The sequence below is a fragment of the Bos taurus genome, chromosome 7 (genome assembly GCF_002263795.3).
Source record: "Bos taurus isolate L1 Dominette 01449 registration number 42190680 breed Hereford chromosome 7, ARS-UCD2.0, whole genome shotgun sequence".
Taxonomy (NCBI): Eukaryota; Metazoa; Chordata; class Mammalia; order Artiodactyla; family Bovidae; genus Bos; species Bos taurus.
The window spans coordinates 5,260,425-5,279,439 of NC_037334.1; the positions used below are offsets into that span (position 1 = coordinate 5,260,425).

The 19,015-nt window shown below is 53.9% G+C and overlaps 1 protein-coding gene across 1 annotated transcript; it reads right to left on the reverse strand.

Annotated features, from left to right (window-relative positions):
* Positions 1-287: 287 nt before the first annotated feature.
* Positions 288-18,919, reverse strand: SLC5A5 (solute carrier family 5 member 5). The gene is made up of 15 exons (XM_024994786.2): positions 11,746-18,919; positions 10,816-10,881; positions 10,416-10,467; positions 10,168-10,235; positions 9,140-9,294; positions 8,606-8,746; positions 8,402-8,531; positions 7,543-7,631; positions 6,744-6,856; positions 6,599-6,669; positions 6,107-6,193; positions 5,832-6,025; positions 3,393-3,517; positions 2,527-2,642; positions 288-1,434 (listed from the first exon to the last, which is right to left on the reverse strand). The coding sequence occupies exons 1-15, from the start codon at positions 12,100-12,102 to the stop codon at positions 1,270-1,272; spliced, it is 1,929 nt and encodes a 642-aa protein (XP_024850554.1). The 5' UTR covers positions 12,103-18,919; the 3' UTR covers positions 288-1,269.
* Positions 18,920-19,015: the final 96 nt, after the last annotated feature.

The following is a 19,015-nucleotide window of genomic DNA, read 5'->3' on the forward strand; positions in this document are numbered from 1 at the left end:
AATTTTGAGGGTACCATATTGAACCTGGTACAGGGGCCCCAACTTCTAAGTGAGCAGAGCATAGTTCCCTGGAGGCCATGGGAACCATGTCAGATGCATGGATAGAGGTGTGTACAGACAGCTCTCAGAAACCCTAGCAGCTGATGCATGGATGGAGTGAAAAGGGCTGATGCATGGATGGGGTGAGGAGGGGAGGCTTCAGGAGTGAGTCAGGAGGGGAGAGGGAGCTATGTGTCTGGAAGGACAGTATAATGCACCCTGGTACAGGAGTGATCACCTTGCTCTGATGCTTTTAAATACTCAGGTTTATTCTTCGCAGGCTCGGGGCAAGAGATACAGAGATTTGCACTCAGATCTGACTGTGGAGATTTAAGGTAACAGCCAGAATGATTTTTCAGAGAGGACAGAACATCAAGAGTCCATTTATTTGATGTGTGTGGATGAAGACTCCAACCAAGGGCCAGACAGTCAGACGCGTCACTGGTATGTGAGCTCACCTGGCCCATCTTACTCTGTACACCAGTGACATGTCATTGATGGAGCCTCAGTATCATGCAGCACCCAGGCCTGTCCCTTCCCTGACTGGACTTGCTGAGCCTCAGTTTCTTCCTCTGTAAAGTTGGTCCATGGTCCTTAATGGATGAGATGGGTAAAAGTGTCCAGGCACAGAAGGAAGCCTGACAACCTTATTTCTCCTTTCTCCTGTCTTTCTGCTCCCAAGATCAGAGGCCAAAGGGAGGAAAACAAGGAGGAGATGAAGGAGGGAGAGTTGACCTCCAGCTCTCAATGAGTCTGTTTTGTTCTGTGACCTTGGCCAAGTCAGTGGCCCTTTGCAGGCCTCAATTGCCCTATCTGTGAAGTGAGTTACAGGAATTTGGGCCTGAGGACCTCCAAAATCATTGTTAAGGTTCAGATATCTCCCAGGAAGATCTGGGGTCTTTCTCAGACCCCAATGTTGGGCCTGGGGGTTTCCTATGTTGTCCAGAGGGGACTCCAACCTCTTTCTCTTATAGGTAGAGAAAACTCTGGCTGTTTTGGGAGAATGGGCAGGGGTATAGCATCTAAGACTTGGGGCTGGCTGGAAGCAGGAGGCAGGATCAGATGATATTCTGGAAGTGGGGCTTCACCTCTTCCCATAGGGCGGGGTTGTGCAGCCCCAAGTTTATTTGCATATGATGTGACCTAACCAATCAGAGCCCAGGGCCATTGGCCTATGGTCTGGGATGGGCCCCCTGAGGTCCCATCCCAGGTGGTCAGTCCCCAACTGGTTCAGAGGTCTGTCTCCTTCAGGTCAAGACCTTTGTCATGTTCACTGCCTGGTGGCCTGGAACCAGCTCCATTCACCTCCTTCTGACCCAGGTAAAGCAGATGGTCCTCATCGGTGGGCAGAAAGTCAGAAGGCCTCTTGGTTCCAGCGGGCAACTCCTCAGCACCCTGGGGGAAGGAGAGAAGAAAGTCACTGTCAGAGCCCCCATTTCTGCCATGTCAGCTCAGATATTCTCCAGATGGGGACAGAAGCTCTGGGAGGACAGAGCCTGGGAAGAGTGGCACAATATCACCTTGGCAAGTCCTGTCCCTTCTGCCTCCAAAACCTCCACCCACTTCTCTCCCCCACGGCTGTGTCACCTATGGTCAAGCCTGTCCGTGCGTCCATGGATGCCTCTACCTCTCCTTTCTCTGACTCCACCTATTCTTCAAGAAAACAAATTATTTCCCCACAGCAGCTGGAGGAAGCTTTAAAACACTTCAAATCCCAAATCCCTGCCCTCACCATTGAGTCTGCTCTGACCTCAGGACCTTTGCACCTGCTGTGCCCTCCTCCTTCACTCAGATTTCCCAGTAGTTGTCTCCTTCTCATTCTGGACATTAATAACGTCACCTCATCCAAGAGGCCACCCCCATCACCATATCCTGTTTTATTTTCTTCCTAATACTCACCACCTGCTTAGACCCTATTCCTTTCTTGCTTTAGCTTCCTTCTGCTCCTGCCAGAGCATGTCTGGGTACACAGCTAGTGCTTAATGAATAAGGGAATGAAATGGGGAATCCAAAGCAGGAGCAGACCTGGGTCAGACCCCCCAGGGACAGTGTTTCCTAAACTCAGGGCATTCCCATAGCAACCACACGGCTCTGGTCAATGTTGGTCTACCCCCTATCCTGTTTCTTATGTAAGATTTTTTCTAAGTTGACTCACGTTTGAATTAAGCAATTTTATTTTCAGGACAGACTTTATGTCAATAACTGAAAGGCAAGCCAGTTTCACTTGTCATAGACCGGAGGTATTTGTAAAAACAGATACAATGAAAATAAAGAGTATGAAAGTCTGCTCAGTCCTTGTTAAAGTGAGTAATAGAAAGCGTTGAAGACGTACTAGCTCCCAGCTGCGCCTTTCCACTGGCGGTAAGAAGTTGAGAAAGAAGACGGTGACTCACCATGTCACTTCCCTGAGTTAAGGTCACAAACAGAGCACCTGAAGCCACTTCACTGCCCCTCCCCCTGCTCTGGGATCCCAGCCCTGAGACTGACCTTCATCAAACCATCATCCAGGGTGGCCACCTCTTCCTTGGGGGCCACTGATGCTGTCTGCCGCATGAGGTCCCACCAGAGTAGACCAGGACCCAGGGCACTGCGCTTGGTGGGGCCTGAGGGGGCAGAGAGAAAATGGAGTTATTTAGGGAGGGTGGCAAGAAAACTGGAGACCAAGCCCTGGGGAGGAAAAGGGGGATCTCTGATGGCTTCCAAACCCAGATCTGACAGTGACCCACTGGGGACACTGGCAAGTCTCTGCCCTTCTCTGGGCCTCACTTTCTCATCTACACAGTGAGAGGTTGTAATAGACAAGAGTGGGTGGCCAGGAGCGTCCAACACATGGCTCCATTTACTGCTGTGTCCCCAGTGTCTAGAATATTGCCGAACTTGGAGAAGGACCCAGTAGAGCCCTGGTGAATGGAAAGTCTGAGACTCAGGAAGAAAGAATAGGTATTCTTATCACTAGTGATTTCTTTTAATCTCTTTCCACTTCTTGACAGGATTCAGAGTTTCCAGAAGGGCACGGAGTTGCCAAGACTTCGGGGAAAAGATATTTCAGCACCAAGGACAGCGTCTTGTGACCCCTCCCCCACCATCCCACATCCTCCAGCAAAGACATTATCTTTGGAGCTGAAGAGAGAATAGAGAGGTGGAAAGGGGATGCCTCAGTTTCTGCCTTTGCAAAATAGGACAAATCCCACAAGGTGGAAGGTGTCATGAAGGCGATGCAGCAAAAGGGTGCAGATGCAGCCAGTATACAGTGGCCGCCTGACTGACAGAACGGTCCTCCTCCCCCTCCCTGTGGGTCCTAGAGGCAGAAGGTGGACAGGGTGACCTCTAAGGATGCCATATACCCTCCTTACCCGTCAGGCAGCTGACAAGGGCTCCACATAGCACAGTGCACACTGTGCCCAAGGCACCGTAATAGAGATAGGAAATGGCATAGAAGTTGTCAGCTAAGGTTTGCTGATCAGGGTCCATTTCCAAGCTAAGAGAGAGAGAGATGAGCATGAATCTAAAATCCATTTCATTTGCTTCCTCCTGTCTACACTCTCACAACCCAGCCCAGACCTTCATGATTGCTTGTCTGGACGTATGCCAATTCTCCTTCCTTCTTGCTATCCCACCAACACCTTCAGGCAATGTCTACACACAAGCAGAGGAACATTACTAAAACGTAACTCAGGGCTTCCTAGGTGGCTCAGTAAAGAATCTGCCTACCAGTGCAGGAGGTGCAAGAGACGTGGGTTTCATCCCTAGGTCAGGATCCCCTGGAGGAGAAAATGGCAACCCACTCCAGTATTCCTGCCTGGAGAATTCCGTGGCACACTACAGTCCACTACAGTTGCAAAGAGTTGGACATGACTGAGCACATACAAATAAAATGTACCTCAGGCTGCCTCCTGCTTCTGCTTATCACCCTCAGAATCAAACCAAATTAAGCTCTAAGAAGAAAACAGGTATGAATCTTTATGACCATGGGTTTGGCAATACTTTCTTAGATATGACACCAAAAGCTCAAGCAACCAAAGAAAACGGAGGTAATTCCCTGACCGTCTAGTGGTTAGGATTCCACACTTTAACTACTGAGGGCTTGTGTCTAACCCCTAGTCAGGGAACTAAGATCTCGCAAGCAGCACAACATGGCCAAACAGAACAATCACAGAGGGGCTTCCCAGGTGGCTCAGTGGTGAAGAACCCGCCTGCCAATGCAGGAGGCGCAGGTTTGATCCCTGGGTCAGGAAGATCCCCTGGAGCAGGAAATGGAAACCGACTCCAGTAAAAAAGAAAAAAAAAAAGGATAAATTGGACTTTATCCAAATGGAAAACTTTTGTGTATCAAAGGATACTGTCAACAGAATGAAAAGATAACACAGAGAATGGGAGAAGACATTTGCAAATCATACATCTGATAAAGATCTAATATCAAGAATAAAGATATAAAGAACATATAAATTAGAACTCAATATGTACAGACAAATGACCCAATTAAAAAATGAGCAAGGGATTTGAGAAGACATTTGTCCAAAGAAGATATAAGTATGGCCAAGAAGCACATGAAAAGACTGTCAACATCATTAGTCATTAGGGAAATGCAAATCAAAACCACAACGAGTATTATTTCATATCCAGTAGGATGGTTAGAATTCAGAAAAAGGAAGGGGATAATAATAAGTATTGGCAAGGATGTGGAGAAGTTGGAATCTTTATATATTTCTGGTAGGAATGTAAAATGATGCAGTGGCTATGCAAAATAATCTAGTGGTTTCTTAAACGCTAAATATAGAATTACCATATGACGCAGCAATTCTACTCCTAGGTATATACCAAGAAAAAAGAAAACATATGTCCACACCAGCACCTGTACACAAACGTTCATAGCAGCACCAGTCACACTCACCAAAAAGTAGAAACTACCTAAATGCCCATCGACTGATGAAGGATAAACCAAACTGGTCCATCCCTACAGTGAAATACTATGAGGTCATAAAAGGATGAAGCACTGGGACACACTCCAGTGTGGACAACCCTTAAAAACACCCTTCTGAGTGAAGGAAGCTGGGCACAACCGGCCGTATGGTGCACAATTGCATTTATACCAACGTCCTCGGCAGGCAAGGCCATAGCGACAGAAAGTAGATTAGTGGTTGCCTGGGGCTAGAAGCGAAAGTCACTCAGTCCTGTCCCACCATTTGTGACCCCATGGATTACACAGTCCATAGAATTCTCCAGGCCAGAATACTGGACTAGGTAGCCATTCGCTTCTCAAGGGGATCTTCCCGTCCCAGGGACTGAACCCATGTCTTCCGCATTGCGGGCCGATTCTTTACCGTCTGAGCCTCCAGGGAAGTCAGGGGCTAGAGGGAGGTGAAAATGGCAGTGACTGCTAAATTGTACAGGGTTTGGGGCTTTTGTCTTTTTTGTTTTTGAGGTAATGAAAATGTTCTTGAGATAGTGGTGATGGTTGGATAACCTGGTGAATATACTAGAAACCGCTGTTAAATGGCTACTTTGGTCTGTAAATGATATCACAGTTTAAAAAGAATCCAATTTCTCTGGTTGAACCTCATCTCCTATCCTTTCTTCTGCCATTAAATCCACTCTAACCTCACCATAGTTGGAAAGCATACACTGAACCCTGGCCTCAGAGACTTCACACTTTCTCTTCCTTCTGCGGGGAACGCCCTACTCCCCGATTCCCAAGCTCCGCCCCGCATCTTCTCCTTCCCAGTAGGGACTCCGCTTCAGGATCCCTCCGCAACCACACTCTCTCTGGCCTCGCTTCCCCGCTCAGAGTTTACCTGGAGACCCTGCTGGAGGCGTTGGCAGTGAGAAGAGGGTCCAGGAGACCAGAGGCGTTGGCTGAGGGCACAGCACAGCCGGATGCTGACGACGGAAGGACCCCCATGGACTGCGCGCTAGGCGGGTACAGAGTGGCGCCCACGGCCACCCACAGCGACAGCGCCAAGCCCACTGCCAGCCCGGACAGGACGCCCTGGTGAGGGACCCAGTGTCAGCGGGGGTCGACGCTGACCCCCTGGCACTCCTCGTCCCTCACCCGCCTATTAATACTCACCGGTGTGTTGCAGGTGGGGACGAACATCCCCAGGATGAAGGCTCCGAGGAGAGGGCCGCTGATGACGCCCATGACGGTGAAGGAGCCCTGGGAGAGTGGGTGCGAGGGCGACTGAAGGCAGAGTCGTCCCACCTTTCCTAGCCTCAGTTTACCCTCTGGGAAAGGAAGACCTGGGGAACTCCACTGGCGGTCTTGAGACTCCTCTATGCCTCCGTTTCTCTAAAGGGGAAGGGATCCCCTATTCTCTCTCTCCCAAAGATGCGGATTCTCTCTCCTGACAAATCTGGTTCCATGACCATGCCAGGAGGAGGCCCTTCTTGCTGCCAGGTCACTACTCCCACCTCCCAGCATCCCTGTTTCAGGCCAGGCGGTGGCTATCCTGCTGGTGGCGTGTCAGAACTCAGTTCTGCCATCGACATGTATAACCTTCTCTGAGTCTCAAAGTGATGATGTCTCACCTCTTGGGAAGATTGGAGGGGGTGGGGTACTTACCTGGAGGACACCGCCCCCCAGCAGGGATGACAGAGCCGCCACGGTGAGACAAGCTGAGCCGTAGATGAGCGCTGTAGCGGATGGGGATGGCTCTGTCAGTGGGGAGAGGCTGCCCCGGCCCCCCACCCAGGTCCCCCCAACTCACAGAGCCCCTTGGAGATGATGACCAGTCTCCGAGGGGCCAGGCTCGGCAGCCGAGGTTTGATGAGGTCCTCCACCGTGACGGCAGCCATGGCATTGATGCTGGTGGATGCAGTGCTGGAACAGGGGAGTACAAAGGAAGGGTGTCCTCAGGGACTGGCCACCTCTTGCTCCCAGGGCTTACCTGTTTGAGGAGGCCCCCAGCTACCCACACCAACTGGCCTGCCAGGACCCAGCCCAGCTCAAGGGCAGAGGCCTGGGCAACAGAATCCTTCAAGAGCAGAGGAGAGGTCCGCCTCCCCACTCTCCCCGCAGACCTGAGATACCCTCACGGGAGCAAGGACACCCATGACTGAGGACATGAATGACACGTCTCATTACAAAGCAGTGATGGGGTGCAGAGAAGAGCCACATAGACTGTGGTCACAGCAGGAGCAGCGATGCGACCAGAAGTCAGGGGAGATCTGAAACTGCCAGAGTGTGAGGCCCAAGGGCAGGAGTCAGGGACCGCTTGGTCACAGCTGTGCCCCAGTATTCAGAACAGCAGTACCTGCCCTGTAGGTGCTCGACAAACATTTGTTTGAGGGAGGGAGGACAGAAAGAAGAAAGGGAAAGGAATTGAGTGTAACCCTGCTGCGCAACAGGGGTAAAGATCCCGGATCTGGGCTCCTTGTGCCCAGGGTATGCCTTCCACTAGACCCCACTTACTGGGGACTGAGCAGTAAACGCTGGACATGCTCAGAACATTACAACAAGGCCCCAGGGGCTCAGATGTGGCCAAGTGAGAGAGCAGGGTCACTCACCTGAGGGTGCCACTGTAGGCACAGGCCAGAAAGAGCCCAGGGACTCCAGGCAGGTCCTCAAAGATGTCCAGCACCAGCAGGGGCATGTACTGAAGGGAGTCAGGGGTCAACCTCCAGGACAGCAATGCCCCAAGGGTGAGGGCATCTACCTGTCCTCACACTGCACATTCCCAACACCCAGTGCAGACCAGACTCACAGTGGGCACTCAGCGCATGTTTGTTGACTGACTCTGCGATCCTGAGTCATTCCCACTTTACTGATGAAGCCAGTCAGGCCAAAGGGGGTCACTCCTTGCTTGAGGTTACACAGGCAGTCTGGGATCCGACCCCATGGACTCTGAACCCCATGGTCAGAGCTCCCCCCAGAGTGAGCACGTCTGGGTCCTGGCCTTGGTGCTACCCCTGACTTGCCTGTGGACCTCAGGAAATTGCTTTACTTCTGATCTCCTGCCTCAGTTTCCTCATCTGTAAATCAAGGGCCATGGCAGTCTTGGCCTCATCACATGTTGAAAGATTTTGATGGGAAACTAAGTGCTCGTGAAGAGGCGTGAGGCACAGTGTAGGTACTTGGAACGTGAGAGCTGGTCGTTACTGGCAGTGTCATCATTTCATGCTGAACTGTGGTCCCATGGCCTCCTTGATATCCCTCAGGGAGTCTGAAATGCCCCTCCCCTCCCCCATAACACTGCCTCACCTCCCAGATCCTCCTCTGTGTTGAGTTCTTCCCTGCCTCTGGACATTTGCACAGACTATCTCTCCACTAGGAATACTTTTCCAGCTTCACCCCCAGAGACTCACCCAGAGGCTCACAGTGGGGGTGGGTGGATAGGAGTGGCCTAGGAGCCTGGACCAGACTCACCTGGTCTGGGGCAGAGATGCGCCCCGCCAGGAGAGGGTCACAGTCAAGGTAGAACGTGAACATGACGACACCACAGGCCGCAGCGCTGGACACGATCAGGAACAGGCCCAGCTGGTTGATGAGCACGGCCCTGGAGGGGCGAGGTGGTCTCAGGGTTGCAGGCAGGGGCCGGCACATCCCAGAGGCACCCTGCCAAATACTCACAGCTTGGCTTGCTTCTCCGTGCGACAGGCCACGTAGCGCTGCACCTGTGCTTGGTTCACCCCGTACATGGAGAGCCACACCAACGTGCCACCCACAACAAAAGTCCAGAATGTGTAGCGGCTTCTCGGGTCCAGGTCAAAGCTGGATGAGGACGGGGCAAGTCAGCCATGTGGGAATGCTACGCTGACTTCTCCCTCCCAAGTTGCCCCAGATGCCTATTCTGGACCTGATGGGTCTTAAAGGGACATTTGGGGCTAGGTTTTGAAGTGTGAACAGGAGTTTGCCAGACTAAAATTTCATGGGTTTATTGAGTCATCCGCATGTATCAAAAAAAACATTTTTTTTCTGTGCTTAACTGGGATCTCAGAGAGCCTTCAATTCCCAGAGAGGGGGAGCCAGGGTGTTGTCTAGATTTTCTGTTTGGGGAGGGGAGCAGGAAGGGCTTCCTGGGGGAGGTGCCATTGGCTGGCTTCTCCCAGGGCAGAGATGCCAGCTCCATCACTCTGCCATATCTTCCTCTACATTTTCACGTACTCCATCAGGTTGATCCGGGAGTGGTTCTTGGCAAGCTCGAGTACTTGCCCAGGTCCACCCACGAGCGCAGTTCCACGAGCCAGGACAACCCAGAAACCACTCAGCATCACTAAGACCTGAAATACGTCGGTCCAGATCACAGCCTTCATGCCGCCCTGCAAGGTGTGACAGAGCGGGAGATAGGGGGTCAGATGGGGATCTGTCTGCGGCCTGTAGGGCAGAGCAGAGGTGGGAGGGAGGAGGAGTCAGATGGGGGACCTGGCGGGGATTTGGCCTGGCCTCCAGTAGTGGCTGGGACCAATGGTCTTCTCTGCCTCAGTTTCCTCATCTGTAAAATGGGTTAATAATAGTACCTTCTTTGGGGTATCATTGCAAGGAATAAATTAATTAATACAAGAAAAATATTTGGATGAGCATCTGTCACATACAAGTGTTCAGTGAGTGATGGCTGCCACTATTATTATCATTATTACTACTGCTGTTATTATTAGCTGTTGTTTTTACCCGTCCAGCCTTCACATCTCTGCCTTCCCTTGGCAGCTCCTCGGTTTCCTTCCGCACTTCCAGGTCATTCAGGTGAGGCTAATCTTGCTCCCAACTCCAGGAATAGCCAACAGAACATCCTAGCTCCCCAAACCTCTGCGAATGGCTCATCCTTCACTGAATACCAGTGCCAGCCAGACAGAACCCTCCTGGGACTTCAGTCAGTCCATCCTGAAACAGGAACTCACTTTCTGCTAGAATAAAGCCCAAAGGGATGAAAGCCCAGAGCTAATGAGGTTCTTAACAGATGGGAGAGAACACAGAGGGCTCTGTTGTAGTCCCTGGATCCAGCCATGCCTTATCCTTGGACTTTCAGCAATAAGCCTTTCAAATCACCTTTCATAATAAAGATGAGGAAGTAGGCCCAGTTGGGACACAGTCTTCCTCTGGAGAAAGGGAAGGGAGGGAAGTGAATGGGCCTGCCCAGGGGCTCTCCCACTCAGTGGGCATGCAGCCCACGTGGGGTGGGGTAGAGGGACATTCACCACAGTAGTGTAGAAGGTGCAGATGATTCCGGTAGACAGGAGCGATGCCCAGATGTCCAGCCCTGTCACTGCAAGGAAACCCTCCTGTTAGGTCAATTTGCAGGCGGAAAGCTTGGCTTTCACTGTCCTGGGGCCTTTTGGGGAGTCAAGTAGGATTCTTCTCTCCTAGAGCTGTCCCTCACCCCGGCAAGTCTCTAAGCCTTTGTTCCTTCCCGCCACCACCCCTCCCCACCCCCGCCCATTCAAACCTTGGTTCAGGATGAGCGCGGGGGCGTAGATCACTATGCCGGTATACAGCATCTGCAGATAGAGGGCAAGGGCCGGGAGGTTGGGGGGCACCTGTGCGAAGAGGGTATTAGGAAGGAGCTAGGGGGAGGAGGCCGGTTGGGGTACTTGACTGAGGGCAGATGGGCCGGGCCACGCGGGATCGGGATGGGGTCAGGTAGGAGGTCTGTGAGAGGCCGGTGGGCCAGACTTGCAAATAGAGCCTCCTAGGGCGGGGCCAGGAGGATTGTGGGTGGGGCCTGGACAAGGCTTTGTAGAGTGGGAGTGGGGTCGTGAGGGGTGGGAGCAGGGTTGTGGGCGTAACCACCCGATATTTGACCCGAGCTGGACCCTGGGGGCGAGTGCGGGGCCGAGGCCACTCACTGTAGCCACCAGGTACTGCAGAGTCCCGCAGAGCCGCACAGCCCGGCTGAAGCGCATCTCCAGGTACTACAAGGAGAAGCCGAGGGCTCGTGGTCACCTGGAGAGTCCCCATTGAGGGACCCGAGGCTTCTGGGTCCTTCACCCGCCCTCTTGGCTTCTGCCCGCCCACAGGAGGCCAACTCCACACTCTTGCCCACGGGGGAGAGGGGGGCGGAGGGCTCCCGCCAAGCATCCTTTCCAATCTATCTGCACACACTTGTGCACACTCGCCATCCCCGCGCCTGTGCATAGGGCGTGTGCCCGTAGGACTGCACCATCAAGAGTGCACACGTTGGTCCCACACGCTCCCACGCATGTCTGATCGTTCCCCTGGGGCTGCCGCCGCTCTGAGTCAACTTTCGCAAGATACAGACAGTGCCTGTGACTGGCTGTCTACTGTACGACCGGTCAAGATTGTAATCTTCGTGCTCACTGCCCCGGAGCGAGGTCTTGGGCAACCCGAGCGGAGAGGCAACCCCTCGAGGAAGGTAGGAAGCAAGCTGCGGGGAAGCGGGATTGCGAATCCGGAGCCTGCCTCCAGGCAGTCACTCGGGTGGACGCAAGCCCAGGCTTGCGGGGCGGGGGGGTAGGGGTGTGCCTGTTCACGTGTGAGCGCGCCCCTGGCCGAGCCTGACTCCGCCCTGAGCAAGTTTCCACCAAAGAGAACCGGGACGCCGGCTCCTCTTCCTCCTTCCTGCCCCGGCCTCACTGCCTGCGGCTTCTTCCCAGAACCCTCCCCACCTGTCCATCTCGGAGGCTCCCCAGTTACAGCACCCGGGAGCCCGCCTGCGGCCCCCTGCACCACGGTTCAGAGCCTTAGGGCCTCCCCTGCCGCGTCCCCGCGTTCACAGTCAGGCAGGTCCTCAGGCCCTTCGGGTCCCTGCCCAGTACCTCGTAGGTGCTGGTGAGGCCCAGGCGGTAGAAGACCGGCAGGAAGAGCAGGGCAGTGAGCAGAGAGTTGAGCAGCTGTCCCAGGCACATCCAGAGGAACTTGAGGCCATAGCGATAGGCCTCGGCTGGCACCCCCAGCACCTGGACCGCCGACATGAAGCTGGCGGCCAGCGAGAGGCCCACCGGCAGGGCGGACAGGCGCCGACCCCCAGTGAAGAAGTCCTCGGCGCTGCGCTGCCCGCCTCGCGCTACCCCGACCCACAGCCCGATGCCGGTAGACACCAGTAGCATAAGGGCGAAGACCCCGTAGTCCCAGGCTCCGAACGTGGCCCGCTCCTTTGCCTCGACGGTGGCCATGAGGTGCGTCCTCGGCCCCTTCCAGCCACCCCGCGTGTCTCGGCTGAGGGAAGTTTGCAGCGGCCGAGGAGGCAAGACAGCGCGCAGGTAGCAGGATGCTTAGCGGCGGCAGCGACACTGCGCGCCTGTCCCCTTTGGGCCCCCGCGGCCCGGGGCTCCCTGGGCGAGAAAACTGGCTCCTCGCTGCAGCTCCTCTGCCTCCCTGTCACCCCTCTTCGTCTTCGCGTCTGTCTGTCCGTCCACCTGGTCTCTCGCTCCGTCCAGGCGCCCGGTGCAAGCGGTACGTCCCCCCGCCCGGACGTCTGTCCCCGTCCTTGGGAGCTGTGCTCAGGGCTGACAGCAGGAGGTCTTGGTGGGGCTTAAAGGGGCAGCTCCCGCCGGCGGCGGGCGGCGGATTTATTGGGCTCCGGGTCGGCGAGACTCCGCCCCCAGACCTGGGGCGGGCAGGACCCGCACCCGTTCCGCCCTGTGGACAGGACACTTAGGTGGCTGCTCGGGGCTGGGGGGAGGCTCCCAAATGCCCCCTTCCCCCCTGCTTTGTGGGGCACTTTCCGCTGACCATAAACTGTTAATGTCTCCCTAGGACAGGTGGGGAAACTGAGGCCACACAGCTGGGAGCAGGGGCCCAGCGTTCAGATCCCTGTTGTGCTTTTGTACCCTGAGCTAAGGGGAGCTCACTCGCCCACAGAACTGGGGTTACTTTCAAGGTTGCACGGTCCCATAGGGAAAATTTGCTCTGCTTGAACCCCTCCCTCAATTGGCACTTTGACCCTCTCCATTTCTCTAGAGCCTAGCAGGAGGGCATCACCAAACCTGGCCCTCAGGCTAAGTTGAGTGGAAGGCAACAGGTTCCTTCAAGTCCTGAATGCCATCCATATTTGAGAGAGACTGCGTCTCTCTGGGCCTCAGTTTCCCCATCTGTAAATGGGCATAAAATAGCCCTTGCCTCAGAGGAACAAACTGAACCTGTATAACACAAGCCTGGCACAGAACAAGTACCTCATTCATTCATTTCTTCATGTATTCATTGGTTCCTTCACCAAACATGCATTGAGAGTCTACTCTGTGCCAGACATTAAGTGTAAAATGGTGGTCATGGCAGAGGGGCTGTCTATGACCATGTTCCCAAAAAATGGAAGGACATGACTACCTGGGGAAGTAGGGTCTGGCATGTCCCACAAATGAGACCAGAGGTACAGAGGAAGAGGCAGTCCCTTGTCTTGGGTCATGCCCTCAAGAAACCCACACTTTGTCATCTGGAGGTTCTGGCCCCTGGGTTCGAGTCCTAGGTGGACCTCCAAAAGCTGGATTCCCTCCTCCATAAGCGGGAGGGATCTGAGAATCTGTCCTCCTAGGGCACTGGGACCCTCCTCGGCCTCTGCCGCCCCCTGGTGGCCTCCTCTGGCCTACACACATTACCCAAGCTGGGTCCAGTGACGGCCAGGCAGCCTCTCGTTTGACCCAGGACTGTCTTATTCTGTCGCCATGCAGGGCTGCAGAGCCGACCTACTCCTCCTTGGAGATGCGATGCCGCGGCTCCTCACGGGCATCTACTGTCTGCTGGGATGCACCTTTCACTTTATGGCAGAAAGCGAAGAAGAACTAAAGAGCCTCTTGATGAAAGTGAAAGAGAGTGAAAAAGTTGGCTTAAAGCTCAACATTCAGAAAACTAAGATCATGGTATCTGGTCCCATCACTTCATAGCAAATAGATGGGGACACAGTGGAAACAGTGATAGACTTTATTTTGGGGGGCTTCAAAATCACTGCAGATGGTGACTGCAGCCATGAAATTAAAAGACGCTTACTCCTTGGAAGGAAAGTTATGACCAACTTAGCATATTAAAAAGCAGAGACATTACTTTGCCAACAAAGGTCCGTCTAGTCAAGGCTATGGGTTTTCCTGTGGTCATGTATGGATGTGAGAGTTGGACTATAAAGAAAGCTGAGCGCCGAATTGATGCTTTTGAACTCTGGTGTTGGAGAAGACTCTTGAGAGTCCGTTGGACTGCAAGGAGATCCAACCAGTCCATCCTAAAGGAAATCAGTCCTGAATATTCATTGGAAGGACTGATGTTGAAGCTAAAACTCCAATACTTTGGCCACCTGATGCAAAGAGCTGACTCACTGGAAAAGACCCTGATGCTGGGAAAGATTGAAGGCGGGAGAAGAAGGGGACGACAGAGGGTGAGATGGTTGGATGGCATCACCAACTTAATGGACATGGGTTTGAGTAAACTCCAGCAGTTGATGATGGACAGGGAGGCCTGGCATGCTGCGGTTCATGGGGTCACAAAGAGTCGGACAGGACTAAGCAACTGAACTGAACTGAACACCCTTTGCCTTTGCCAGAAGGCTGCGGAGGATACCACGTTCCTCCTCCCTTCCCTTCTCTGCTGCATCCTCCTCAAAAACCTGTTGGGAAAGGGAAATGCTGGAAGATTCCCCACAAAGGCAAGCAATAAAATGCAAATATATGCAGATTGATGCAAGTTCGGGCAAAAGCTGTCCTGTCTCCCCAAGGGGTTTGGGGTGGGGAATTGTCCCTTGCCAGCTCCTCTCTTCTCCTACCCTGGTAGAAGGAGGGTCCAGGCTGCAGACAACACTTGGGCTGAGTCCCTTTCATTAAGCACCTACTGTGTGCAGGGTCCTGCACCAGCCACTGGGCACACAACAGGATCCAGGTGGACATGCCCTGCTCGTGGCCGCAGGGCTCTGATCAAGCCAGCAGACGAATACCCATTTCAGAAGCTAACAGATGACAAGAGTGAAGCAAGGTCAGAGATGGAGACAGCCTGGGGGAGGGAGGTGGGGGACACTTAATGTGAGGCCTCAGAGAAGGACCCTGCAGGCAGAGAATGAGCCAGGTTTGGAGAGAGCTGGGGATAGGGCTCTGAGGTTGGAAAGAGCAGGACAGGGAGGATCACTGTAGACCTTGAGCCTTGGAAGGGGTCTGGATTTTATTCTGAGGGAACTGGGTGGGAGAAATTGGAGAGTCTGGAGCAAATGAGGGACCTAGTTTCCCTGATGGGTCAGTTGATGAAGAGTCCACCTGCAAAGGAGACTCAGGTTCGATCCCTGGGTCAGGAAGACCCCTGGAGAAGGAACTGGCAACCCACCCCAGCATGCTTGCTTGCTTGGGAAATCCCATGGACAGAAGAGCCTGGCAGGCCATGGGGTCATAAGATTTGGGCACGACTTAGCGACTAAATCACCACAGGTTCTGAAAAACCCACCAGGTCCACGGCAGGGGTTGAGGGTGGGGAAAAATGGGTAGATTCAGAACATGTTGTGGATTTCCTGGATGGTAGGCTCAGAATTGGAAGCCCCGCTGGGTGGTTGGTGGGGGGCGGGGGGAAGTGTGGAGGAGGGCAGGGAGAAAGGGGAAGCAGTTATGCCTTCCCTGACTGTGATTCCAATTATGGGATGGGAGGAGGGCAGGCAGGACCCGAGGACTCCCCCTGGATGGGGGAGAGGAACAGGGCAGTCCCCGAGAGCCCAGCAGCAGTGGTCTAAGCAAACGGGGCAGGGATGTCGGGGTGCTGAGAGGATTTCTGTTGCCACCACTCCTGGCTGCTGACTGGGCATCCCCAGTGTTCTCATGTCTCCTTGGAGACAGGGCAGGGGTCAGAGAGGTTGTGAGCTGTTCTAGCATGACCTGCTGGGTATGTCCTTGAACATCCCATCCTGCTTTCAGTAAAAGCAAACCATTTTTACCAGTGGCTGTCATTTCCTGGAAGATTCCCTGATTCCAAGTCCTGAGGATTCTGATCCTGTGGTTCCCAGAGTCTCTCTGGGTTTCAGGATCTATCACGGGTCACCCGGGGCCCCCGGTTGCCTTGCCTGACACAGAAATGAGGTGCAGGGTGGGTCAGGGAGGTGCGGCTCTCCTCCAGGGCTCCCAGCCCTGTCCAGTATGGGACACCCAGCACCTGGAGAAGCCCGGGGGCGGGACCTGGAAGTGCCTCAGCACCTAAGGGCCTGTGAGGTGCAGATTCCTGCCCACCTTTGGGTTGGCTGCGTGAGCCTGGGAAAGTCTTGTCCCTGGGCCCGAGCTGACCGCTGAGGGGAGCCAGCAATCCAGGTGGCCCGTCTTGCTCCACAGGCCCACACAGAAGGGCCCATTTCTCCCTGGCTCCGGGCCTTTGTGCTGGTTGGTCCTGGCACAACTACCACTGGAGACTTGAGGGTTCGCCTCAGTGGTCCTCACCTCTAGCCAGCTTCTGGACGACTGCGCTATGCACGCTTTGTGGGGTAGTTGCCAGGGGTGGTCACGTGGTAGGTGGTGTCAATGGACAAGGTTATGCGACAAGTAGACTGCAGGATGGGGGTATGAGTAGGTGTGTTAGCAAGCTGAGGGCCTCCTATGAGATTGACCCCATTCCCCAGCTGGTTCCCAGGCTGTAATGTGGATGAAATTTTGGCAGAGCTTCAAGGCGGGGGTGGGTGTGCATGAGGGGCCTTTGTGGGGCCCTCCCTGGCCTTCCACTTTCCTGGTGGTATATTCTCCCACCTGACATTTCTGGCCTCTCAACCTCTAGCTCATCTGAAGCCTGAAACCTAAGAGATCACCGTTTCCAGTTTATACAGGAAAAAACTAAGGCTCAGAGTGGGCTGTGACCTGCCCCAGGAACAGAGATCAGGAGTTTCTTGGCCAAACTACTGCTGGAGAACCAGCCATGTTCCTATATCCCAGCCAGATTATTTCCTGGAAATGCATGCATCACTACTGCTAGTATCACACGCCCATCCTTTAATGGAAAGGAAGCTGCCAAACTTTTCTTGGGTGGCATCTAGATATGGAGACACCTATTAATGAGAGAGAAGAAATCTTTAGGGTAACCAGGAATTTCTGCCAGAAATCACAGGGTTAATGAAATTATCTAAGCAAATATTCCAGAAAAATTTGGCCGGACAAATATATCTTAAAAATCAGGAGGAACTGCCCTGAGGAAAAAGCATTTATAGCATATGTGGGGAAATTTCTTCAGCCTTTTGCTCCACATACCTGAGCTTTTTTTTTTTGGCCACATCACAAGGCCTGCAGGATCTTTAGTTCCCGACCGGGGATCGAACCCAGGCCCCAGCAGTTAGTCATGGAGTCCCAACCACTGCACCACTAAGGAATGCCTGTATCTTACCAACTCAGCAGCCCCTGAGAGGAACGAGTCAAGTTCCTGAGATTTTTTTCTATGAGCGATTTGTCTCAGGACAGAATGCTTTCCACATAAGGGAAAGCAAATCCTAAGGTTTCCTTTCAGCCATCAGCTAGTTCACCCGTGGTGTTGGCAAGGTTGAAGGAAAATAGTCCTCTTATTGAGAGTTAATTAGTATGTTAGTGGTAGGCATTTTGGCATTAATACACAAAATCTGGCCCAGCACTGCCAGATCTGGGCTTACCCACGTGGTGCAGATGGGGGTAGAAGAGTGTTCATTGGCCACCATGACCCTCAGATTATTTTTAACTCCTCCTGGGGTCACAGTGACACATGTGGTCTGTGCCCTCAGTCTGGTGTGGGACAGTCCTGTGACTCCATCACAGTATGGTCTACAATCTCCAGTGAGGCAGTGATCTGTGGTCTAGGCAGAGGGCTCAGCAATGTAGGGAGGTAGGGAAGAGCCGCCGGTGCTGGCCTGTGTGAGCTCAGTCACTTCAGTTCTGACTCTTAGTGACCATGGACTGTAGCCCGCCAGGCTCCTCTGTCCATGGACCCTCCAGGCAAGAATACTGGAGTGGGCTGCCACGCCCTCCTCCAGGGGATCTTCCCGACCCAGGGACTGAACACGTGTCTCTTACGTTCCCGCATGTGCAGGCAGGCTCTTCACCACTGGCAAGCCCCAGGCAGGGGCTAGAACAGGCAAAGCAGTCACCAAGGACCCAGGGCCTGTCTTTCCCGTGAGAATGGTTAGCCATGCCTGAGACCTGCCCCGGGAACCTCTCCAAGAACAGGTGGGATTTGAAGTGAGCCGATTTTCTGGAAACCACCCAAGATCATCACGCCAACTAAACCCCTCCTTGGCCAGGTTGGGGAGGGGAGGCTGTGCCCTTGTCCAGGACCATGCTCCTCCCAGCCCCCACTCCACACTACCTCTTTGTGCCGCAGCTTCTTCCCCATCCACGGTTCTCTGGAAGACAAGGCAGGCCCTGACTGACCTGTGTATCCACTGCCTGCAGAACAGTGACTCCCCAAGGCAGCTGAGCAAGTCTAGTCAGTGCCCTGATCTTCTGAGGATGACACCAAGGTACAAAGTGCCTGGATTGTCCAAGGTGACACCACCAAGAACTGAATTCTTAGCTGTGCCTCAGCCTCCTGGTTGAGGAGCTCAGGGTGGGATTAGCTTCATGCCTGGAATTCCCCAGGCCTCAAGTAGACAGATGCCCGCTGAGAGACCCTGGCCTCCTAGGTGGGATTAGGACAGCTTCATTCAAGGGGCCCCCAGCTGGCGGAGGGGAAACAAGCTAGCATAGCAGGCGCACAACGCTCTTGGGCGCCCCCTTGTGCCTGCTCTGAGGATCTACAACAGGACTGGAGGCTAGGTAGGGAAGATCACACCTAGAATAGAATCAAACCCACAGGCTTTTCCCCTAGGGTGCAGCTGTCCTTTTACCACCAAGAAATGATGGGGGGGGGGGGGGTGGCACAGAGCTGAGAAATACGTATAACATGGCAGGCAAACCAGATCTGGGGCCAAAGCTGGGGCCTGCAGCACACCCCGAAGCTCACAGCAGAGCTGCCTGACGGCACTGAATGAAGAGAGAGCTGAGTGGGGAGGAGCTTGCCCTTCCTAGACCACCTCCCCTTAGGGAGAATCCAGTGCTGGGGCCCTACTCAAGGAGAAGAGGACCCCCCCCCAGCGCACTCACAGCTTGGCTGCACCCTTTTGAGTTCTGCAGGGTGTGTAAAGAAAACAAG